The sequence below is a fragment of the Calidris pugnax genome, unplaced genomic scaffold (assembly GCF_001431845.1).
Source record: "Calidris pugnax isolate Ruff unplaced genomic scaffold, ASM143184v1 scaffold86, whole genome shotgun sequence".
Taxonomy (NCBI): Eukaryota; Metazoa; Chordata; class Aves; order Charadriiformes; family Scolopacidae; genus Calidris; species Calidris pugnax.
In genome coordinates, this window is record NW_015090843.1 from 445,676 (window position 1) to 470,001 (window position 24,326).

General features: G+C 40.0%; 1 protein-coding gene across 4 annotated transcripts in view; it reads right to left on the reverse strand.

The window, feature by feature from the left end:
- The window catches only part of L3MBTL3 (l(3)mbt-like 3 (Drosophila)), a 109,254-nt gene that overhangs the window by 33,895 nt on the left and 51,033 nt on the right, over positions 1 to 24,326 (reverse strand). For all 4 annotated transcript variants that reach the window (XM_014942634.1, XM_014942635.1, XM_014942632.1 and 1 more), the window contains exons 3-11: positions 19,345 to 19,456; positions 17,309 to 17,468; positions 16,138 to 16,276; positions 14,919 to 15,003; positions 13,058 to 13,149; positions 9,583 to 9,687; positions 8,055 to 8,190; positions 5,869 to 5,960; positions 5,166 to 5,317 (exon numbers count right to left, since the gene is read on the reverse strand). In XM_014942634.1, the coding sequence (XP_014798120.1) occupies positions 5,166 to 5,317; positions 5,869 to 5,960; positions 8,055 to 8,190; positions 9,583 to 9,687; positions 13,058 to 13,149; positions 14,919 to 15,003; positions 16,138 to 16,276; positions 17,309 to 17,468; positions 19,345 to 19,456 (1,073 nt within the window). The remainder of the gene's footprint in view (positions 1 to 5,165; positions 5,318 to 5,868; positions 5,961 to 8,054; positions 8,191 to 9,582; positions 9,688 to 13,057; positions 13,150 to 14,918; positions 15,004 to 16,137; positions 16,277 to 17,308; positions 17,469 to 19,344; positions 19,457 to 24,326) is intronic.

Genomic DNA, 24,326 nt, shown 5'->3' on the forward strand with positions numbered 1-24,326 from the left:
ACCTAATTTCTCCTTTAGTTAGATAAATCCAGTATTACAGTGCACTAGCTCTCTTCCACTCATTTCCTAACCTTAAAGGTGACAGGAAGGCAGAGAAAAACTTGATGAAATTCAACAAGGGCAAGTGTAGGGTGGAGAAATAATCCTGGGGAGAAACAACCCCAAGCACCAGTAGAGGTTGGAAGAAGACAGTATTTTTCTCTTGGTCACTCTCAGCTGTCCTGTTATTTTTTCCCCAAAATCTGTTTCATAGATACTGCTCATTAAATTCAGATCAAGAGAGATAGATGATAATGGTTGCTGTTAAAAAAAAATGACTATTCAATCCTTTTAGAAAAATATTTTCCCATTGATTCTTCACCTGAAGATCTGGACAGACTTTAGTCATCACCATTTCCATTAAAATAATCTGTATGTGTTATACTCATTTTCTGGTTTGAAATAATTTCTGATTTTCCCTTTTGGGAAAACAAACCTTTTGGTATTTTGATTTTCCCTTTATTAAATGTAGATAAAATTTGTAATGAAAATGTTATCTGTAAAAAAACCTACTCATACACACATTATACCCATAAATAATAATATGCTCTCAAGAATGCCACTTATACAACATCTTGATTGTGAGATGCCAGTCATCAAACCATGCACAAATGAAGAAAAACACAGAAACCATCCTGCAGCCCCATCTAGTGCAGAAGTGAGAATACTTCATCATCAACAAGTGTAAAGCTGGTATTATTTTAGGTCAGGACTTCCCAAAACGTGGCCCATGAAGTTATGGTAGGCATCCAGATGCGGTATAGCAAGCCACATCACCATATTTTCTATTTGAAACCAGGTAAGACTTCTGCATGGTGATTTGCAGGAGATTTTAGAGCTTTAGGGTCAGATACTGGTCCATTATCCATGTAAATAGTTAAAAACATGTGCTGTGGCTCCAGGTTCTTGAAGATTGTTTTATCTTCTTTTTGGCATAATGTAACCCCTTCAAAAATATTGTTTCTATCAAAGAGAGAGTGGAGAAAAGTTCATTATCTCAAAAAAGAAACAAGCAGAGCACAGCTTTTAAGGACTTGGGTGTTGGCAAAGCAGCAGATGCTGGCAGAGAGCAGAACTAGCCTCTTTCTTAGTCTCACACCACAAGCCAGTCTGTTCCAAAGCTCATACGGAGCAGAAAATGGTTCAGCAAATCTGAAATTGATTTGTCTTCACGAGGTGCTTCAGAATCATTTTTTCTCTGCATGACGGACAAGTGAGTGAAACATGAGACAGCATTTTCTTACACTCCTGGTAAGTCCATCCCAAAAGCTTGTAGCACCTTCTCTGCAGGAGAAGTTCAGACCAAGCCATGGACAGGGACAGCCAGAGTCCTCTGGCCTAGGGAGTTTGGGCTGCTCTGGCTGTGTCTGGGATTTGTCACCAAAAATTTAGGAAGCTGAAGTGATGTAAATCTGTGTGTAAGTACAACAGATGCATGAGAATGGAGAACTGAAAGCCAGAGTGGACCCGTAGTTAATTCATAGTTCACACATACACCAAGACTCCCAAGTGCTCTTTCCAGATTCAGTGAATCTTAAGAACATTTGGAAACTCCGCCCAGAGAGAATGGCTTTGGGTCTCAAAGAAGTGCTATTTGTTTCATCAAAAGAGATGGGACAGATGGAAAGGACCTGATGGCTTGCATAGTATAGGTCAAATTTTCCTTCCTGAAGGAAAGTCTTAAATCTGTCCATTTTCTTAACTTTTTCTTCCATCTAAAAGCCACTGCCAAAGGACAATGTAATGGGATTTATAATCCACTGAAAGTACCACCACCAGACATTAAAGAACTTTACTGCATTAAAGAACTTTACTGCAGTAGTAAGTACTACATTACTGCAGTAATGAAGCCAGGTTACTTATTTTCAACCATTAACATATTTTCTAATGCTCAGAGAAAAGCCATGAAGACTATCTCCAGGCTGAAAGCCTAAAAAAACTCTTACACGATGGGAATAGACTTCTGTTGCCAGAAGTCCTGTAAAAACTGTCTTTTAGTTATTCAACAAGAGGAAAGAATTTTTAACCTTAATTAAGAAGTTCTATCTACTCAAACTAACCAAATCACAAAAGGTACACAGAAAAAAAACATACTTTGAAAGTCATCAACTACACACACTAAATACATCATTTCTCCTTCATTATAATTCTGAGATTGAAGTTTACACACAGGCAGAGGGAAACTGTGAGGCTCTGCTCTGGGTAATCCCAACAGAACTTTTCATTTTCAGTTAGATACCACCTGTTAGATGGAAACTTAGGCACCTACGATATTTTAAGGCCCCTACAAACCTGGTATCTAAAATTAAAAAAGTAAGTGGGATGCATTCAGGATGCATTTTCAGGCTCTCTTTTGGTCAGATGTCTCGCTGCTATTTTCATTTGATGTTCTTTTCTCCCATTTTCTTCCCTTCCTCCTCTGTTCACTCCCATTCTCGGTCACAGCAATGCAGAGAGGTTGGCAACACCCCTCTGAATTTCATTTCCATGCACAGTATTTTTTCCATGCAGCATATTCTTGCTCCTTCCAGAAAGGGACTTTAGGATTTCACCAAAAGAACACAAATCTTCAGCTTGGCTTCAGTATAAATACAGCTCCAGTGTTTTCTCAAACACCTATAAACTTTCCACTTTAATCTTCCCTCATCGTTTAAGAAGGTATTGTTTCATGTATTCTACATAGGAAATTCAGAAAACTCACTTTGGAATACTACGACTGCAAAAATGTAAAGCCTGGTTGTGTAGTCAAAACCTGCTTTTCCCTCTTCTGAGAAGACTGGTGGACAAAATTCCTGTTGATATTCGAATATTAACAAGCCTGAAATTCAGCATATCCCTGCTATACACAGGGCAGTGTTTTAGAGAGATACCTATGCCCCTCTTCTGAGAAGATTGGTGGACAAAATTCCTGTTGACATAGGAATATTAACAAGCCTGAAATTCAGCGTATCCCTGCTATAGACAGGGCAGTGTTTTAGAGAGATACCTATGCTACCTCTGAACTAATTACAGGTTACACTGCATTGTGTTTGCCCTAAAAGCTTTGCCTGACAGCTGTTCTCATTATTAATTAGTGGCATAACTGTTACTAGTGAGCATTGAAATATTAGGAAATTCAGAATAGCTTTTCCCAGTTCCCAGTTTCCTGTTGCTTTGTAGAGGAAATATATGTTCTATGTTACTTCTTCATGGAAATAATCATTAATCTTTCTGGTCTTTGACTTGTATGGCTTATTATCTTGATATTCAGTTCTTGACTCCACTGAAATGCCTGTTGACCGCTGCTTCAATAATTTAGCTCTCCTACAGCTTATCTGTCACGTAGCCCATACAATTATTATTTCAAGAGATGGACTCACAAAGTTTTGAAGTTGTATGATAGATTATATCATTCTCACTGAGGTAGTGCCTAAGCAGTCATCAAATACAGATGAAGAAAACTTTCTTCATTTATTTTTGCAGCCTCAGCAATACAGTTAAGTTGCTGCTGCCGAACCCAAGACGTAGGCTTACAATGCTCTACCTCTTCTGCAGTAACTTAGTCTTCAAAGAATGTAAGATAGATTACTTTGCTCCAAATGATCTGCCAGAAGAAGATGCAAGTGCAAATACAAACCTGCACTGTGACAGCCAAAGCCTGAGCTTCCTTCAGTGTCTTTATGCTCCCAGTATGTCCTGCTTGATCCACTGAATTTTCTATATAGATACAGAAAGCCCCTCCACCATACAATGTCCAGAAAGGTCATCTTTAATGCTGGTCAGGAGAGCAGGATCCCAATTTTCAGAGAAATGTAGAAGACAAGAGACTAAAACTAGGTTTTGCCGCTATCCTGATGGCTTACAGAAGATGACTAAGGTTTGGTCTGAATAACGTTAAGTGGATCAAGAACCTTATGAAAAAAGGCAGCCTTTCTTTTAATTTAATAATTTAACTGCCAGTACGATCAGTCACAATATCATGGTGCATAATCTTCACTAAGATTAGAGAACAAGTCGTATGAGGAGAGGCTGAGACTGAGCTTCTTTCAGTGTCTTTATGCTCCCTTTATGCTGAGGGGAGACCTCATGGCCCTCTACAACTCCCTGAAAGGAGGTTGTAGAGAGGTGGGGGTTGGCCTCTTCTCCCAAGGGAATAATGACAGGAGCAGAGGAAATGGTTTTCCTAGTACAGTTGGGTCACGTATTATCCCTTTAGGGAAGTTATGCTCTGAAAATACCTCTGTAGAAAAGACACAGTGACATTCCATGGTTTTTGATTCTTAAAATCCAGATCTTCTTTATTTCCAAATGTGAAGTTTAGATCTCTTTTCGTGCATACTTTCATGTTCAGGTAGCTCTAGTCCTTTGGAGGTTCTCATACTCAACACAGGTCTGTTAACGACTATGGTTTCATACTGAGGGGAGACCTCATTGCCCTCTACAACTACCTGAAAGGAGGTGGGGATTGGCCTCTTCTCCCAAGGGAGTAATGACAGGACCAGAGGAAATGGTCTGAAGTTGGGGCAGGGGAGGTTTAGATTAGATATCAGGAAGAATTATTTTACTGAGAGAGAGGTAAGGCACTGGAACAGCCTGCCCAGGGAGGTGGTGGAGTCACCATCCCTGGAGGTATTTAAGAAACGTGTAGACATGGCTCTTCAGGGCAGGCTCTAGTGCCCAAGATTATTGGTTTGTGGGTGGGTGTGATGTGGTGGGGTGTTGAGTGTGTTGTTGGGGTTTGGGGTTTTTTTTTTGTTTATTTGTTTTGAGTTTTTTGTGGGTGGACTCGATGATCTCAGAGGTCCCTTCCAACCACGATGAATTTGTGAATCTGTGAATCTGTAAAGATACCAACCTCGGAGATGCTGTGTAACCAAAATGAGAGATCAACCCACAACTCCAGATGTAGCAGCACATGCCAACGCTCATCCAGCACAATCCCTGGGAATTTTTGATGAGCAACCTGACGTGGAAAACTGGATTCCTCCAGTAACCACCAAGACATACTTTGGTGGCCATGATTACAAGCCCAGCAAAAGTTGGTAGGGTTACTGTATCCACAGTCTGGAAAGTATCACAGAAAATAGTGCTTAAAGCTAAGACACTTCTGCTACATCTCACTAGGATACAAAACAAAAACATCATACCAGTAGTCGTAGCTCTCATCCCAGTTGTCAAAATGAACCAGAAACCGATTGTCCACCATGTCCGTTACCGTAGCAACACAAATGAAAGTAGGATTCTTCTTGTCTACGGCTTCCAGCTTCATCCCCACTCGAAATCCCGATGGAATCACTGTCTACGTAGAGAAAGACATTTAATTGAAGATAAATACTATAAATCCAGAAATCTCCCTGGAGTCCACAATCAATATATTCATGTCATCTCTAAGTTTCCCAATTAGCTGCCCCAACAGAATGGCAGCAGCCTAATTACTTGACATGTGAGATGTTCAAACACAGACACTCATGGTTTACGTAATAAAAAAGCCCTAAACATGCTGTTAAAATTAAATATGTTGGTTTTAACTCTGTCTTAGATACTCTCTCTGAAAGACCATGTTTGTTCCACAGTGTTATGGTGCGAGACACAGTACTAAAAACAAGTCTTAAACTTCCCTTTAATGTACCACTGCTGAATGTGTCAGATCTGATTTTTAAACAGATTAGTAAAAAATTAATGGATCGGAATTGCAGAGCTGAACTGGAGATTGTTACTGACTTTGCTGTAGACATTTTTACCTTAAATTTCAGGTGTCAGGGTTACCATCACTTCAATATGTGGTGAGTCTCTACCACGCATGAGCACACTGATAACTTTCCACACCATTAGTAACAAGTGAGTACTTACTGCATTCTGGTTTTCAAACAGTGATTTGGGAGCAGCTTGAGCCTTGCACGCCTTCAGGTATGAGGGCCAGCTGAATTCTTCCTCCTTGTATCCTAAATGAGGGTCATAAAAGAAGAGCAAGAAACGACAGGAATGAGACACGTGGTGCCTGCAGGTGATCAGATCGATAATTGATGAAATTATTTTTTTTCATCCAGTTCTGAACTGCTTCTTGCAATTTCAGAACTGAAAAGATTATACATTGTTAACTATTTATTCCAATTTTACATAAATTACACTGGGAAAATTTACTGTTGAACTACGTATTAATTCTACCCCAAGATGAACTCAATGAGTCTCTGAGGCAGCACTGGTTTGTATTATTAGAAATTTTAGCACGATACATCTTAGAGGGACTTAGAGAGTTCAAAAGAAAGTGGAAGAAGCTTTCCTATTTTTATTTGGGCATCTGGTATTACAAAGAGGAATCACGTTCTTTATTTAGGGCTGGCTGAGCTTCCTTACCAAAATGTCATACTTTCTTTACAGTAACTGAGGAAAATGCTCTGCTTTCTTGAGCTGCACATTATTAGTTTCTTATAGTTGGCTAGGATTGGTATTTGAACTATTCCTGATCTTCACCTGGGAGGAAGCATAGTCATAAAAATGGGCAAGAACTCAGGAGATTTCAGTTTAGTTTCCATTTCACCTTCAAAACAAGCTTGGGAGTGTTTCTGAAAAAAATCACTGCTCTGTCCCTGATGTCCAACCTTGCTGTCCTGACCATCAAGAGACCTGAAGGTCCCGAAGGGGCAGAACATCTAAGGGCAGCCTAGAGACACAAATCCACAATTCTACCAGATATCAGAAAATTAAGTCTCAGTAAGATATCAGTTTTATACTACAATCTCCCCCCCTTTGAACAAACCTCTCCAAGTGGCACAAACTTTGTCTCTCCTCAATAAAACTACACCTTGCCACCTCTCCAACTGAAAAAACTTCCTCCTCCTCTTCACCCTACCACATCCTCAGGCATTCACTAATACAGCACCATCATGACTAGCTTTAAAACAAACTCCCCAGGTTATATCAAAATAGTTGCTTACACCATCAATGCCCCAGGGCCCCTTACACATTTACAGTGTAGAACTCCCCCCTGCGTGCACTTTCTTCATTGTTTTATTCTGTGTCAACAGCACCTGGAAAGAAAACTAAGTTGCTGTTGATGGTTTGCAGCTTCTAGTTTCTTTGGAAAAATAATTCATAATGTATTGAACTGTATAAAGTAATTCACAGGAAACCGTTTGTCCTTCTAATTTATCAAACAATGCTGAGTTGAAAGCAAATAGTCATCTTCCTCCATTCTCCTATTAAATAGTAGTTATAGAAACATCTATTTTAGTTCATATGTTACAATCTGGTAAAACAAGACCAAAACCACCAGAAATTTCAGTGAGTGACTGCCTTTACTGAAACTCATTCCCTTCAGCCCCATGTATTCCCTCCCAAAAGGGAGCCCATTTATCCCTTTTTTCACGGTACAGTTCAATGCAGATGCACTCCATCTGCCAAAATAAATGAGTTATATAAACTGAAATAGAATAATTAAGCAAGCAAATTACACATATTTCAACACGTGTATATCATTTACATAAGCTATGTACAAATCACACTTTCAGGCTTGTAATCTTACGACTTTTTCTCACTCCTTACCTGTTCATTCCTCTTTTTGTCTCTATTTCAAGCTTACTCTTTGTGGCAAGAGCATAACCTTTATTAGTCTGTGCCAACACATGTATAATAATGGTGATCAATAATTAGTAATGAAAATGTCCTAAGACCTTCCACTAAAGGATTCTCAGCTGCCTGTCAGACCTCAGCATCCATGTCAGCTGAACAATGCAATTTTACTTGCAATAAGCATTCAGTTGGGGTCTTGGTTTGTTGCTTAGCTTTTCTTCCTAATGCTTTACGAACTACTCTTATGGTTCACTTTTATTTCTTGTTTTCTCTGGATTTCCAATGAATAAAAAGGGCAGGATTTCAATCTCAAGATTTTAGCAAGACTTAGAGTTTCATTTGCCATGTTCAAACGCTCTGACTAAATGAATGAAAAATTTTCTGCCAAAAAAAATAACTGCAGCATTACACGGACAGTCTTGATCTCAGAGCTATGAAAAACACACACATTTCAAACCAAGCAATACCTTTAGGTGGATGAAGCTTGTGACCTGTTTTCTCACACCATCCCACAGGATGAATGTCTGAGGAATCAGCGTTCACCCAGAAATCGTAACAATCTGGGTACCCATCAAAATGCAGTCGTATTCTGTAGCCACAAACCTAAAAGTAAGAATGTACAACACACAACACTGTGTTTTAAGATGTTTGCCCTACACATCACAGTTTCTGTTAGGTATTACATCTATTAGTACACTTTCAGTCTGCCTTTTACTTCTGCTCAAGCCCACACTCGATGAATAAATTCATTTGGAAAAAAGGAAAGAATAAAAACCCAAAGCTATTCTTAATGTGAAAGCCTTCTCTTCTTGAGAGAAGAATTAACTAAAAACTGGATATTGCCATTAGTATTCAAAAACTTGAAAACTGTTCAACGCAGCACCAGAATAGAACAGAAACCCTACAGAAGAGCATGAATACATCTGATGCAGTCATGGAGAAAGCGTGGATAATGAAGCTCTCAAGCTATCCCGATTAATCAATATGCAAGAGAGCACTCAACAGTAACTATGTTTAACAGGCTCTCCAGAGAGACACTCAGAACTGCTACTAAAGATGAGAAGTCAGTGGAGGTATCCTCCAGAACTCTGTTATTCCATAAAGTAGTAAGTTAACCACCAAGAGGAAGAGAAAAACATACAATCCCTCTCTCTGTACAAAAGTTCTCCTGAATGTCAAATGCCATAACTTTCCTGCAGTCATCCATGAAAGTCTCTTGACATCACGGTCACCCTATTTTAAATTTAATTTATACTGACAGAACTTTCAGTTTGCCGTCTCAGAATTATATGGAATTCAGTCATCCTGGAGTAAAACGTGACCCACGTTTAGTGACAAGCACAAGGTACAGAAGAGATACTCAACCACTGACACACCATCCACAAGAAGATGGAAGAGATATCCAAAGCAATGGCATACGTCTATGGGCCACGAAGAGATCCATACATGGGAAAACAAAAGCCTGGGCTATAAGAATATAAACTGCAGAATTACAGCTGCTTAGAATAACAGTGAGACAGAAGAGTACCTGCCCTATTCCTGTTTCCCTAATTCACAAAAAACCAAAAAAGGATCCTTGGTAAAACTACATAAAGCTCATGTAAGATGTGTTTGAAAAACATCAAAAAAAGGTCCCGGAGAAATGGGTTCTCATTTGTATTATTAAAAGCAAAGAAACTACTCATCAAATTAAAATATTTTGTAAACGGCAGCAAAAAGACAAACTGAGTTTATATGGAATATTAATTTGCAGAATTTGCCAATATAGGCAATTTCTGAGGCCATCAACCTGAAAAAGTTGCAGCACAAAGAGGCGTAAGGCATTTTGAATTGAGATTGCAGCACAAACGCAACACAAAGAGGCGTAAGGCATTTTGAATTGAGCAACAGTAAATAATATCAAACCTCTATAAAACCACTATTAATTAGTTGTCATGCTGATGTTTTTTTTTTACATTACTCCTGTAATCCTGCCCGATGGCTGCCTCGACCTACCTCAGCCACTGTGAGAACACAGTATATGGACTGGTGCTCGGGATCCACGCCCTCCAGCTTCATCCCCACTTTGAATCCATTTTTGTTGTACGGAAAAGACTGATACTGCAAGGGAAAAGATGAGTTTCAATTCTGCTGAAAGTATACCAGAGAAAGACAGAATATCTTTAGAAGGCAAAGGAAAATTGTTATTTATTACTCACGTTTCTGAAACAACTAATGAATTGCTTTAAAATAAGTTTTGCATTTTTAAAAACATACTGAGGAAAAAGAGAAATTGATGATCCAAAAACATGCTGAGGCCAGAATGACTTAAAACTTGAGAGTACCTATGAAATTTATAAAGAACTAGCAAAAAACTTACCCAAGGGAAAGAAGATGGAGTGATTTGCTTTTCACTAATTGTAAATAAAAACATTTCACCAATGTCATTGTTTTTCAGCCTGTACAGTGACACTGTGACCTGGTAGTCATCATTCCTATAACTATCATAACAATAATCCTCTATTTTGCCTTTTCATTTCCACATCTCAGGCCACCAAAGACTAATTGCAAAACAGAAATACAGAACATCATTTATATATAGGGATGGCCTCTTTGATGCCATCTTCTCCTTTCTATGTTGGGTCTCAACTAGCTCATTTTCCAGGAATATCTTTTCATCACAGAGGAACATGATTACCTTTGTATCACATTACAATGAAGACAGAAGAACATCTTTCAAAAAAAAGAAAGTGAAAACAAGACTAAGCATAAAAGGATGTTTTCAATCAGAAGACACCAGCATCCCGTGTATTATGCTCCTTATCTTCAATTAAAGAATAAACGAAGCTAGCAGATACTCAAGTTAAATTGGAAAGAAAATCAGAACAAAAATTAAATAAAACCGAAGAGGGTCTCCACAAGCTACCAAATCACAGCTAGACAGTTTTCATGTCCCAAGTGGTTACAAACAAAATCTTATATGCTCCCCCTTCCTTCTGTTCTGGTCTAAAAGCCACACATGCTCCCTACAGCACCTCTGCGGCCCATGGGAAGAGAAGGGTACCAAGGGAGGTGCTCAGAGAGGTCTCACCTACTTGGGAGGAAGGGAGACCTCTCTTTAGTGGCTTTGGCTGCAACTGAATAATAAAGCCAGGAGGAAAAAAAAAAAAACTCAGTGCACGGCAGAAGTGCAGGAATATGCAGACAAGGAGAAGGGAAATGGAGAACCAGAGCAGCTTAAATCAGCCTAAAGTGGGCAGTTAAGAGATGTCCAACCACAGTTCTAGGTCCCTCTCTAAACATAGGTTAGATTGTTTTGAAGCCCTCAGTTAAGGGATCAGAGTGTCTCACAGCAGTACACACATTTGAAAAGTTATTTCATCCTAACATCACCACATTTTACATTTTTATTATCAATGAAAGTTTTATGAAGTTACGCTATGCGTAACTCTGGATACTTCCCTAAAGAGGCATGTAAAAGCAGAGCTTTTTTTTTTAATAAATAAACTGAAAATTTTAAAGTTCATCTTGGCGCGCAGATCTGCAATTAATGCCATCTGTATCATAAGTACCTTACAGATAAAAAACCTCAGTGGAGAACTGAAATGCTAGAACTACTGACACATTGGCCACATTGACACAGCGGCCAAAAACAGAACTGAGATTTTGCAAAAGCAAGCACAAATAAAATTACAAAGAAAGGAAACAATTAAATAGTCACAGATTTGTTTATTTTCTCATTATTATAATAAACCTTACTGTGCAAACAGTACAATAATTCTACAAAACAATACACTAAAAATTAAGCTATTCTCAGATACGTATTTCCTGAAACCGAAGACATGAATTATTCACTACTCTTTCCACTGTCAAATCTAAAACTTCAAAGGCAGTGCATCTTTAATTTGGTTCCTGTTACAGCAAAAGAACAGGCAACTTTTAGAAGACTAATAACTTTAATACTATTTATCAGATTTCAATTTTGTGCATTATTCTCAATACGTCACCCAGGCAAAGCTATGAAAAACCTAGTAATCACAGATTCTTTTCACAACAAACATTTAAAGATACTTTGTTAAGGAGAGATACAAGAACAAAATAAGAGTAAAGGTAAAAGGAGTCAGCAAATGAGCAGATGGCAGACTGAGGATTAGGAATGTTTATGTAAAGTGCAAGAACATACACAAAACCTGAACCATTACATCAAGGGAGCTGGAGATTGAAAAATACAACAGTCAAGGGTCAATCATTTTGTTTCACTGGAGCAACAACAGCTTGTCCATCACAGCCTAGAAATGACTCTGAGATTTAATTGCCATTATCCTGACCGTTCCTAACGAAGGGTACAAAAAACCACAGTGAAAAATACTGCTTCTTAAAGGGAAAATAAAAGAAAAAAAGCCTTCAGACAGACAGAGCAAGGCCCTGTAAATCTGCCTTCCAGACAGAGACACTACTTACCCGCATTTTTTTCTTGTCAATTTTTCAACCAGTATATAGCACAGGGAAATATAACTAAGGAACAGTCAGGAAACTGCTATTATTCCACCTCCAAATCTATGGATTCTCTACATTCTTTACTCTTGTACCTCAGTAATGCCTCAAAGCACCAATTAAAGCTCAGCATCACTCACACACGTGAACTCAAAAGCTAATCCCTGCCCAAGAGATCTAATAGTTGAAGTATAAAGCAAACAGGAAGAAACGGATGCAAGAAGCAAACTACAAGTAAGAAAAGAACTATCAAAAAATAATAGGGGATATAGACAGTGGAAGTGCAGCAGTGAACATGAGACACGTTCACATGTTTTGCCAGGTTTTGCAAGAGAAGGGAAGAGTGTGGAAGCTTTGTGGATTTGCAGACAGAGCTGCTTTCCAAGCAAGAGAGACAGCTTAGAGAAAGCTGACAAAAGACAAAGGCTGCCGTAGCAGGCAAGGGACAAGCAAGAGATGATGATGATGATGTGACATCCACCCAGACGACAGGCAAAATGAGAACAAGCCAAACCAGTATCTGATGTCACAAAACAATTGTCAACAGGAGCTGCAAAAAGACAGGCCATATAATGAAAGCAACAAGCCAAAAGAGGACCTTCGTACCACCTAGCTAAAGATATTTAAAGGGAAGGAAAAATGATGTGAAAAAATGAGGGTATCATACGTATCAGAATCATACGTATCAGATTTTTAGCTTCAGGCTAGAAAGGGAACGCTAGAACTTGCAGATTTTGGAAAAGCATCTGCCTTCTGTAGTCTCAGCTGACAGCATCCATCTACCACTACAAAATTCTTTGAAAAAAGCAGAGGAAGATAAATAATTTCACACATTTTGACTATCTTGACGATTGCTGATGGATCGCATTATTTTCATCAGGTAGGTTTTCCCCCAGAGAAGAGTAAAAATCTTCAAATTTATTTTTTCTTTTAATTGATTTTTTAAAAATCTTATAATCTTAAGTGGTTGATTGATTGCAAGTTCAGAAGGCCCTACCTCTTTAAAAAGCTTCGTAGGCACTGCAACAGCCTTTTCTTCCTCCAGATAGGATGCCCAACACCACGCTTGCCTTCCTTTAGATGGCACAGCTGTAAAGAAGCACACAATAGTAAAAGAATTCTGTAATTCTTAACTTCTCAAGAAATAAAATAAACCTAACACTTCGAAGTTTATAACATACCTATCTCAAATCTACATTTCATTAGATTCATGGTGTTTCTCTGGACTTACTTCAGGAAATGAAGTAGCTCTGTAGGTTTAACAGCACGAGGAACATGAAGCCTCCTGGTTTGTACAGGAAGGTTTCCAACAGTTCACATCTTGATTAGTAACAAGCAAAATCTCTTTCAAGTGACAAAAACAACTCACAAAGTCTTGCACCCTGTCCCTTTTCCCTTATTGTTCATAAGAAGCATTAAGATACACAATTTGTGTAAAAATGTGTAAAATGATTAGTCCAAATCACAAAGTACCTCAATAGTTTCATTTTTCTTTTCTCCAAGAACTTCTTTTCCTGGGAAGCATTTTCAACTGGTGACTTTTTTTTAATCACAGTAGAAATACTTTTTTCTTTGTCAGTATTCAGGATGTTTCTAACCTAATCCACCACTTGAAATAAGCCCCTTAAGTAACAGTCTGGCTACGCGTTGTTATGATTAAAACATGAACTATAACAATAACAATGCCAAGCTCTCCTGAAGAAAGCTGATAATTTAACCAAAAGATAACGAATTTCAGAATCGCAGCAATCGCTCAACACTATTAAAGCACATTCATTTTATTTGTGATTTATCCAGTTTTTATCTATTCCATTTAAGAGATGTGTTGCTCAGCACAATAATGCACAGTTATATGCTTGGTTCTGAATATAAATCGCTCTTTTACACTCTCTTGAGTTGAAATGACATTTTCCCCAAATAAAAAAAAAACAGAAGAAATGGGTACAGATCATTCAGTCAGTGGGCAGCAGTGATTTCCACACAGCACCAGCTTTGTGCTTGCACCTCACACGCTTCTTATCACCTCAGCTTTGGAAACAACTATAGAAATAATATGACTATTTCAGGAGTAATTCTGTCTCAGGAGGGGGATCTTCTGTAACTTTTATGTTAGCAGAGCTACTTGGAGTTCTGTGCTGATTAGTGGCCCAGCAACTTCTGCTACTGGTCCCATTCTACCATTAGAAATGCTTTAGAGGGCAAGATGCAGGTTTGTGCTTGGTGTATCACGGAGGTGTAACAGCTGCTGATTCTCCCCTTCTTCCTCAAAGTATCTATCCTACAAATAGCTTGAAAAAACAGTACTCACTTAAAATACATTTTATTATGCTGCTTGACGCAGCGTGTGTCCCTTTGGACTGATTGTAACAATTACTCCTAAACAGTTCCCCACAAACGTGTCTATTTCCAGCACATACTGTAGAATTGATCCCGAAGGAAACAAAAGTAAACTTTCATTTCTGCTTAATACATGTCTTTCCACATCTGGGAACTCAATGGGCCTGATTCCCTTAAACCCCGTTACTCTTTAGAGGGATGAAAAAACACTTAAAATGTGCATCGATCACATTTACACTCACTCCATCCTCCTCCACGCTGCCGAAGATATATAAACTGCAAAAGGTAATCAATCTCCCAGTGATGGGTTTTTCCCCAGTTTTCACTTGGCTCTCTCAGTTCTTCAAGCTTTAAAACTTAATTACTATAAATAACACTGGCACTCTCCTTTTACAGAGCTGACAAAAACACATTCCATAGGGAATGCAAATTCAGTGAGACAAGGCTGGCAACCCCCAATAAGAGATGGGTACCACCTAGGAAATTGATAGTTGAGATCTTTGTTTCACAAACTAACTTACTTTGTTTCAAAACTGTTATTTCCCCTTTTCTTTTTCTCCTGGTTCTCTGTGAGACTCTCAAGATCCTTCCTTCAGGTTTGTCCTCCTAAATTAAAAGAAGAGTACAACCATCTCATTAGTTCAGAAGTCTAATACAGTAAAAACGGAGGCACCCAAGGTTTAACTGTGACTTCATTTAAATGGCTACGGACGTAGCCCTCCGCTATCTCAAACAAACCTGCAGATGTCTAATAAAACCAAAGCCATCAGGGACAAATCACAGCAAACAGGGTGAAAATGACAGCCAGGAGGATGCTCAGCAGCCAGCGCTCAGCCAGCCTTGTCTAAACCAGGGACAGCCCACAAAGCCTTCAGCAGGCCTGGCTGAGCCAGGGATAAATAGCAGCATCTTTGACATGTTCATAGTTCCAAAATAATTTAAAGGAAAACCTCTCACAGCTTTAGTCTGCCTTTTTTTTTTTTCCAAATGTACAATTGCTTTACTAAATACAAGGTGTTTCCTGACAATTCCCTTCTGACAGCTCCAGTGTCTTCAGCCTTTTGACAACTGGGCAGTTGCAGAGCTCTCCCCTTCTCCCTCAAAACTGTGCTCCTGCCAACAGTAACACAGCTCCTGAGAGGAAAACAAATATTCCAGGAAAATGAACACGATGGGAAGGCACTGTGATCAGTTTATTCTAAAATGAAGAATAAACCCAAAAGTAAAAAAAACAACAACAAAAGGTACCTCAAAGCACGTTACACTACCACACAAAATAAAACCAAACCTTTAGCTATGATTTTCTGAGGCAAATTACACTGAGAAAATCAAATGTATTCTCTTCTTAACTGTAATGTAGCTTTCTTTGTAAATAAATTACCAGTCTATACTCATTTAATCATGTGCAGAGTGATAAAGTAACAGGTGTTAGGAAAGATGTACTTCTCTTTTTCTATGGTAAAGACATAGAAAGTCTAGGTTAGTATCACATTTCCTTTAAATTCTTTTTGTTCTGTTCTTAAAAAAGGAGGGAAAAGAGATAAAAGTAACCAGCTGTTATCAGTTCATGGGCATATTATTGGTATAATTAAATAGGAAAGTGAACCAACTACTTATTGTGGCTCTGACAGAGTGACGCCATCACTTCTCTTTGCAGACTGATGAAGTTACTGACATTGCAAAATGGGGCAAAACTCCCACCAAAATACTTGCAGGAATGGGTTTATGCTGCATACTAACACTTTCGTCGGAGTTTTCTTTCTTCTCCCCGTTATCCCTGGACTCTTCTTTGAGAGGTAACTTTGCTTTTCTTTTCCGAATGCCTTTGGAATCATCCTCCCCGTTGCATTCCACACTGGGCTTTTCTTCCTTTGGTTCTCTGTTACGAGAGTAACACGGTGACACAAAGCTGAAATCCTTACACTTCTCTATCACAAATCGAGTAAAAAGCGAGTAGACCTGAAGGCCAAGTGTTTGTAGGTCCCAGGGTGTTATACTAAATATATTCTTGGAACTACTACTGAAAATTACATGTCAAAAGAATTAATCGGAAAGACACACAATAGTGACTGTAGGAGGAAAGCCACTGGCTTAGGCTGAACAAGTTCCACATGTCTTAAACCATGTCTTTTCCCATGTACCATCAAGTCTCACAGAAAAACAAACTGTGCAACATTTAGGACCACTGGGCAGTTTACAGAGAGGAAGGGAAAGGTAATTAGGTAATTGTGAAGACTAAAAAATCCAGTGGGAGAAAGCTGGAATGCGACTGTACAAATTGCTAAACAAGCAAATCCGAGCAGACAAATTTGAGCTAAAAATGAAGGAAAAGGCGCAAAATCATAGGTGTTAAAAACTGCCATAATGCAGCGATAGGCAAACCAGAATGGACATGCCAACACAAACCTTCTTTCATGATGAGATGAACTGCACCAGCTGAAAGAAAAGGAACTGAGAAACTATGGCACGCTCGTGTTTTCACTCTCTGTCATCTACAACACAGCTCTTGCACTTAATTATAATTAGCTTACCACACCAACCAGCTCATTACTGATTATCTTAATTCCAATGATTATGAATCAGGGCGGGAGTCTGACACTGATTCACGTATCCCATAGACTGTTTTATTGCTTGCATCTGACAGTGGAACTCAGAGCAAAAAAGATCGCTTTCAGCATCAGCGTTAGACAAAACCAAATGTTCTTAGTGCATTTACATGAAAAACGGTGTTAGACAAATGTTCTTAGTGCATTTACATGAAAAACAGTGAAAGAACATTATAAACCCACGGAGACTCACCAAAACATGGCTGCTTAATACCTCCCACCATTAAAGTTTAATCCCACCCCTTGTATCTCATTGCTGCATTTATGCCAAATTCTTTGTTTCTATGCTTCATAACGGCACCTACTTGTTTTTTACTTGCTGGGCACATTTCTGGCTGCAAAATTTCCCTTCAGGAACAAATTCTTCTATGGTACCATAGCGATAACAGTTTTCACAGAAAACAAGTCCATCCATTTTTGCAGTTTCCTTCAACCTCGTGGAGATCCCTGTCTTTTCTGAAAACGCTGAACAACGGAAAAAGGAACTTCACTTAGGTAAAGGCAACCCATTTTCAAGCATCCTCAGCAGGCGCTGAGGCATTAAAACAATTGTGGAAGTCACATAATTCTTGTTAGAATGAAGAACTGAGGCCCACATTCCTGACAAGCATGTTGGGTTTTTCATGTTGCAACACTAGAGAGAGGAATCCACCAATTTCATGCTTCTGTCAGCAGCAGCACATCGACACCGCTTGATGTGGCTGCTCGTTGAAGGAGTGAGGTTTGTAACAGGAACCGCGCTTAACACCCACGGAGTGATCACTGCACAGAGCCCATCACCTCATCTCCTGCTGGCAGCTCTCATTTTTGACCTACATATAGGGTCATTTGGGAAAAAGGTCTTGGGCGGAGTTATTTTTCAATAGGTGAACTTATTTCTGGAAGGAAATCAGACTACATTCTAGTCTCCCACAGAGAGACCAGTAGCTCTTGTTCAACCTGCCTAAGGTCTACCAGAAGTGAAAAAATAAAATCACTAATCTGTAACAAAGAAATTTTCAAATACTAAGTTACTGCTCATCCTAAACTACAATTTCCCTGCAAGAGGTGTGTAGGCTAGCAGAGGATGCTGTTTCTTGCACTTAGAGGTGACTATGAAACCCTGTCAAGTTCTCCAGCTTCTAGAGCAGGTCTTTGCACCCCTCCAAAAGGCAAATTTCAAGTCACAAACAATTTCTTTTGCTTGAACACTGTCTTTGAAAGTGGAGTCAAGTGAACTCTTGTGTGTAGGCTATCTCCACTAGAAGAATATATCATTTACATGCTACATTCACACTCCAGCATAATTAAGTGTTTCAAAACAACTATTTCCTCTCACAATGGAACATTTTAGCGATATTTTTATCTTTGGGGAGCATTAAATTAGTCAAAGACAGTGTAAGGTAGCAGTAGGATGCTTACTTGGTAGGTTTACGTGTCCACAAACACATTTAATTCAGGAGCAACATTATTTTTTTCAGGTTTACCAGAGTGCAGGGGATGAAGTTGTATACGTTGCTGGAGGTAACTGTCATCTCCCGGTCTAAGGGGAGAACCTGCTGTGTGATCACACTCTTCTCATCGCAACTGTAGTCTTTAATAACTATCATTGCCCTGGAGACAGACCTACAGAACAGAGGAGCTGTGCTCTGAAGCTTCAGACCTCCCAGCTGAGGCCCAAACCACTTTCCCACTGGTGTAAACGTTTCACCTACTCATAAAAGCCACACAACAATTAAGACTTAATGTGGGGGGGGGAGTAGCAAAAGGAAAAATTTCATTGACTTTGCTTATCGTGTTTATACCGATTATTATTAAACCAAAAATTTGAAGTCTGCTTTTCACAGGAGTTACAGAAGGCATATTGTAAAAGAAAACTGATAAAATATAGTATCAATAAGGAAAAAAACCACTAGGTAGTTCTAAGTAATCGCAAAACCCATTGTGATATTCTCTTTCATGCTACTCTTGTCATTGCTGGAGTCAGGATTTATGACCATGTAAACCAACCTTCCTTGAACAAAATAGGTGTTTCCTTACATCAATATTTTAAATCCAGGAAACACCTTATTTGGTTAACACACAGCACAACTATTAGAATTTTATCATTCAAGATAAACATAAATGGTTACTACACGTTTCAGATGTCTAACAGTGGAATTATTTCTTTTTAACTTAAAATGCATTCATTTCCATACTTATTCACACCCCAAGAAATAGGTAGCATCATCAGAGATGCTCTGTGCATTAAAGCAAATAAGTGGGGGTGTGTTATTATTTTAGGAGGCAATCTTTAAGAAAAGTTGATATACTAAACAAAATACAGTCTACCACAGAAAACGTTTACTGCCTCTTAACTGACCTTCTTGAGCAGTTGGAACCATCCAGGTTGTGGTAGCAGTTGCCTTTTTAACACTTTCCATCTCAGTTTCATCTGTAATCACTTCCAGGGCCCCAAATTCATTCACTCTGAACTGTAAGACAAAACAAATGGCAAATAGTAAAGTTACAAATACCCTCTTGGGACACGTTCACCAAGATAGTTTTTACATGGTGTCCTTACCATATTATCTAATTTCTAGGTGTTTCTGCTTATCCACAAGGAATTAGAAACAAGCCTTTCTTGTTTCTTTCAAGCAGAATGAGAAGTTATTTTGTCATTGAAAAATATTAAGTTCCAACAGATACTAATAAAGATGCCTCCACATGCAGATCGATATCTAACTTATACATGAGAATCAAAAAATCAGCACCAGAAATTCATGGGGAAATCTAACCATATGCTTTTCATTGCCAGCAAAATAATGTGCTCCAGTCACTGAGTATTTTTGTCGACGAAAAGGGAACTGAATGTCAAATACAAATGCTTCACAGAAATTTCAGCATCCTCTGAAAACACAGTACTTCTCTGCTGTAAAGTGCACATAAACAAACATCTCAAGGCAGTTTATGAGCTGTTTAATTACACGCTGAACGTGGTATTACTGTCAGCCAGAAGCAAGGCTCAACAATACCCCACATGCTGTGCTTACACGGGAGCACCGGGAGTCCCATCCATCCCGCTGCCAGCAGAAACACATCTTCCAAATGCCGTAATGATTCCAGTGCTACCAGATGAAAATAAACTTCAGCTTCCCAGTCTACTTGGTTTGCAGGCCCAGCCGGTTACACAGGTGGAACTGAAGGCAGCATTTTGTCCATCTAAAGGGTGAAGGGGTGTCACTCTCCGAGCTCTGCCACAGAGGATGGGTCTCCAGCAGTGAGGTGCTCCCACAGGTCAACAGGAAAAATTATACCTGAGAGAGTCTTTCAAAGCTCCCCACCTGTGAGAATAGGCCTTTGGGGCAGCAGAATGAAGCCCGTTTCTGTTGCTCTGGTCAGGCAACTTTACCTTGGGAAAATGAGATGGGGAGCAATTGCAGTTGATCTTCTCTGTGCCTCCAGAGGCTGCAGGATGAATCACTCCCACTCACTTTGGACCCTGCTGTGGTATAGTACTGAAAATAAGCCGTTCTGACTGAAAGCAAAACTGAACCCCACGACGTACACACCACAACAGCGTGCTTTCACTAATATAGTCCTTCCACCCTCAGCATTTGTGAAGAGCCTCCAGGCCCTACGGAATACAAGCAGCTCAGGGGAGGGAGAGGAAGAAGAGGAAGACTTCACACAGTCCTATGACTTCTGGAGCCAAGATTTTTACTTGTCATCATCTACGCTCACAATAGATAACCCAAGTGTGGGAAAATGCACTAACATCTCACTCCAGTGTGGTGGACGTAACTTCAGTTTGTGGACAGACACGTAGTTCTACCCAAGGAAAAGCAGTGCAGTTCCACTCAGAAGAGGATCCCCATGTCTTACAGCTGACTTAGGCTCCTACTTTGGCTAAGCTCATTTTTGCTGCTGGTGCTTTGCTATCACTGCAGAAGGAGGATGCCAGAGGGAACCCTCTCCTTGCTTCCCAGGGCTCTAACTCTGCAGCAGTGCTGATGCCCACCCACCCACAGGAGACAGAGACGTTCCTAACCAGCTCCTGGAAACACTCTCCTGCACCCTCATACAACATCATAGAATGGTTCAGGTTGGACAGGACCTTAAAGATCATCCCGTCCCACTCCCTGCCCTGGGCAGGGACACCTCCCACCAGACCAGGTTGCTCCAAGCCCCATCCAGCCTGGCCTTGAACCCCTCCAGGGATGGGGCAGCCACAGCTTCTCTGGGAAACCTGTTCCGGGGTTCTCACCACCCTCACAGCAAAGAATTTCTTCCTGAGATCTCATCTAAATCTCCCTTCTTTCAATTTAAGAGCATTACCCCTCATCCTGTGGCTCCACTCCCTCACAAAGAGTCCCTCTCTGGACTCTCAGGATCTCTCCTGGAGCCCCTTTAGGGACTGGAAGGGGCTCTAAAGTCTCTCTGGGGCCTGCTCTTCTCCAGGCTGAACCCCCCCCTCAACTCCCTCAGCCTGTCAGTCAGCCGGAACATCCATACACTGAAGGTATTTCTGAAGGTATATCCCAATTAATACCTCAGATATTCCTGCATGATCTAACCGATGTTCAGCCCCAACACTATACACAGGTTCCTCCTCCACTGGGACCTGCTGTGATACCCCAGGACGTCACCCTCAGTGACCCGACGGCCCTCCTGCCTTCAGAGGGCCAACTGACGGGCCTCAAGCGAGGGAAGATGGATGCCTGCAGGGAAGGCTGGGACCAGCTACCCTTTCACTGGAGGCTGCTCATGGCAGAGAAGAGCCAAAGTCTGAAGGATGGAATTCTCCAGAAGCCAGGCCACCATGCTGAGCTGGCATCAGCCATGGTGAACAACCACTTGCCACAGCCTTCATGACAACACTACCAGGCCGGCCGCCCCATGGGACCTCTGCATCTCCTGGTTCTGCCCTCAGCCTGGCCTCCATCGGCATCAGAGGCCTCCAGCTCCTCCTGGGACACAATCTTGTAGCAGATATGTCTGCTTTCACCCCCTGCTTCCCCAGGCACAGGTACCTCAGCTTTGCTGTGCACGCTGAGCTCTCCACAGCTCACCCAGAGAAACGCCTCAGACCTGGGGAGTCATGCTCCGGTTTTAGCTGGGGAGGAAAGGCAACAAAAAAAACCCCTATGACAGAGGTAAATTGCTGAAAAAGGGGATAAAGAGATGTAGAGAGGAGCCTGCTGCACAAAGCCATCACAGGATAGAAGCTGGCAGAGCAACGTGCCAACTAGTGTCTGCTGCTGGACACACAACAAAAAGGGATCAAGACTAATGGTGGTTTATGTGTCAGTGAAAAAATTCAACACTTTCAGAAGCCTCTTCTACCCAGAAAGAAGGCGACAAGAAAAAAAAAAAACAAAGGTAAGGGTTCAGTCATAATATTTACTCTACTTTGTGGTGTTTAGTATAGCCAGAGCAGTTCCCACATACATTTCCCCAGGTGTCCCCACAGTCTGGTGATACAGAGAAGGAAACGTTGCCAATCAGCCACCTTCTGAGGGCAGACCAATAGCTTTCTGAAGTAACAAATTGTTACTAAGTCACCAAATTCCTTAAGTAAATATATATATTTGCATTGGATGAAGGGATTTTCCCTAAACCTGTCTTCATTAGAGCAAACACTAAAATTCCCACTGATGGAAACAAAGTCAGGTCATTATCAAGTACTTCTAAAATAATCTCACAAAGATGCCTGATTTTTGTCACTTCAGTGTTTGAAAAAGAATAAATTATAAAGCTCGTTGGGTGTGAATTTAATCCACTTGACTTTCGCCAAGTGCCTCTGCTAATTTTAAGTAACCTCTTAAGAAAACAACCCTCTATCCCACCCAGAGAAGCCACTGGTCTTAAAAGATCAGGAGGCAAAGAAGAAGAAGAGAAAGAAACCTCAGCAGCTTTCACAAGCAAATCCACAGCAAGATAAACAGAATATAAATATAACAATTAGATAGGAAATTTAAATTTTGAAGTTTCATGTGCAGGCAAGCAACAATGGCAAAAATACACATTTTCAAGACGCTGCAGTTCTTTTAGCACAAATGTATGATAAACTGAGTTGGCAGGAGGAGTCCAACTATTAGTGGGTAAGTACACAACACAGAACTTACTTAGCTGCCTTGTTTAGCAGTTTCCACAAGGATCAAAAGGGACCTAAACAGCAACTTCATCAAAACATCACTGCAGATTCCTTCCCCATAGAGCTGAGAATGTGAAAAACTTTATCAGGAAACGATGCCATGATATACCAGAACTTCAGTTTATATGACTGCTAATTTAATCCCCAGGAACATTTTCATATTCAATCAAAAAATAAAGAATACATTGAGGGAAAGCAAGGTTTAAATAAATAATGACCAAACATTATAAACATTTTCTGAACCATTTCTGTCTGTCCACACACTAAGTTTTTCAACAGGGATCAAAACTGCTATCAGTAATTTTTTTTTAAACGAAACTGCATTGAAATTTACACAGGACTGGACCAAGTATTGTAAGTCACTGAGATGAAGCCTTTTTTTATTGCAGGCAATAGTATCACACAAGTATTTCATAAATGGAAAAGAGGCCAGATTTTCTGTTACCAGTGCCTCTATTGAAAGCCCGTTCCTCAAACATTATAAGTATTTTCTGAACCATTTCTGTCTGTCCACATGCTAAGTTTTTCAACAGGGAACAAAACTGCTATCAGTAAATTTTTTTTAAATGAAACTGCATTGAAATTTACACAGGACTGGACCAAGTATTGTAAGTCACTGAGATGAAGCCTTTTTTTATTGCAGGCAATAGTATCACACAAGTATTTCATAAATGGAAAAGAGGCCAGATTTTCTGTTACCAGTGCCTCTATTGAAAGCCCGTTCCTGAATTTCCTTCCCAAAAAAGCCACTGCCTAACACTCCATTTGCATCTATTCACAGTCAGTTTATACCCATTTGCTCTTCTACTGGGAGGAAATATACACAATCAAGTTTCAGACTAAGGCTCTGCTGTCGCGTGTGTCTAATTCAGAGCAACAAAGATCAGCCTCTCTCCGTCTGCCGTTACTCGTGCCCTTTTAAGAATGAACAAGATCTCATCAGTACTGATAGAGATCAAATCAGAATAAAGGCCACTATTGTTTTGTACAAGGTAACAATATTATTTGGGAGAGCAGGCAGAAATAAAAGAGAAGAAAAGGGAGCAACAACTGAAATGCAAAGGACAAAAAAAAAATAAAAGAAGAAAAAAGCCTTACACATCTTGATGCACAATTTTAAAATAAATTAGAAAAAACAGCCAACACTACCATCTACTGGGCAAGGTAAGGACAAAGAGTTCATAGCAATAAATGCAATTGTTGCCACG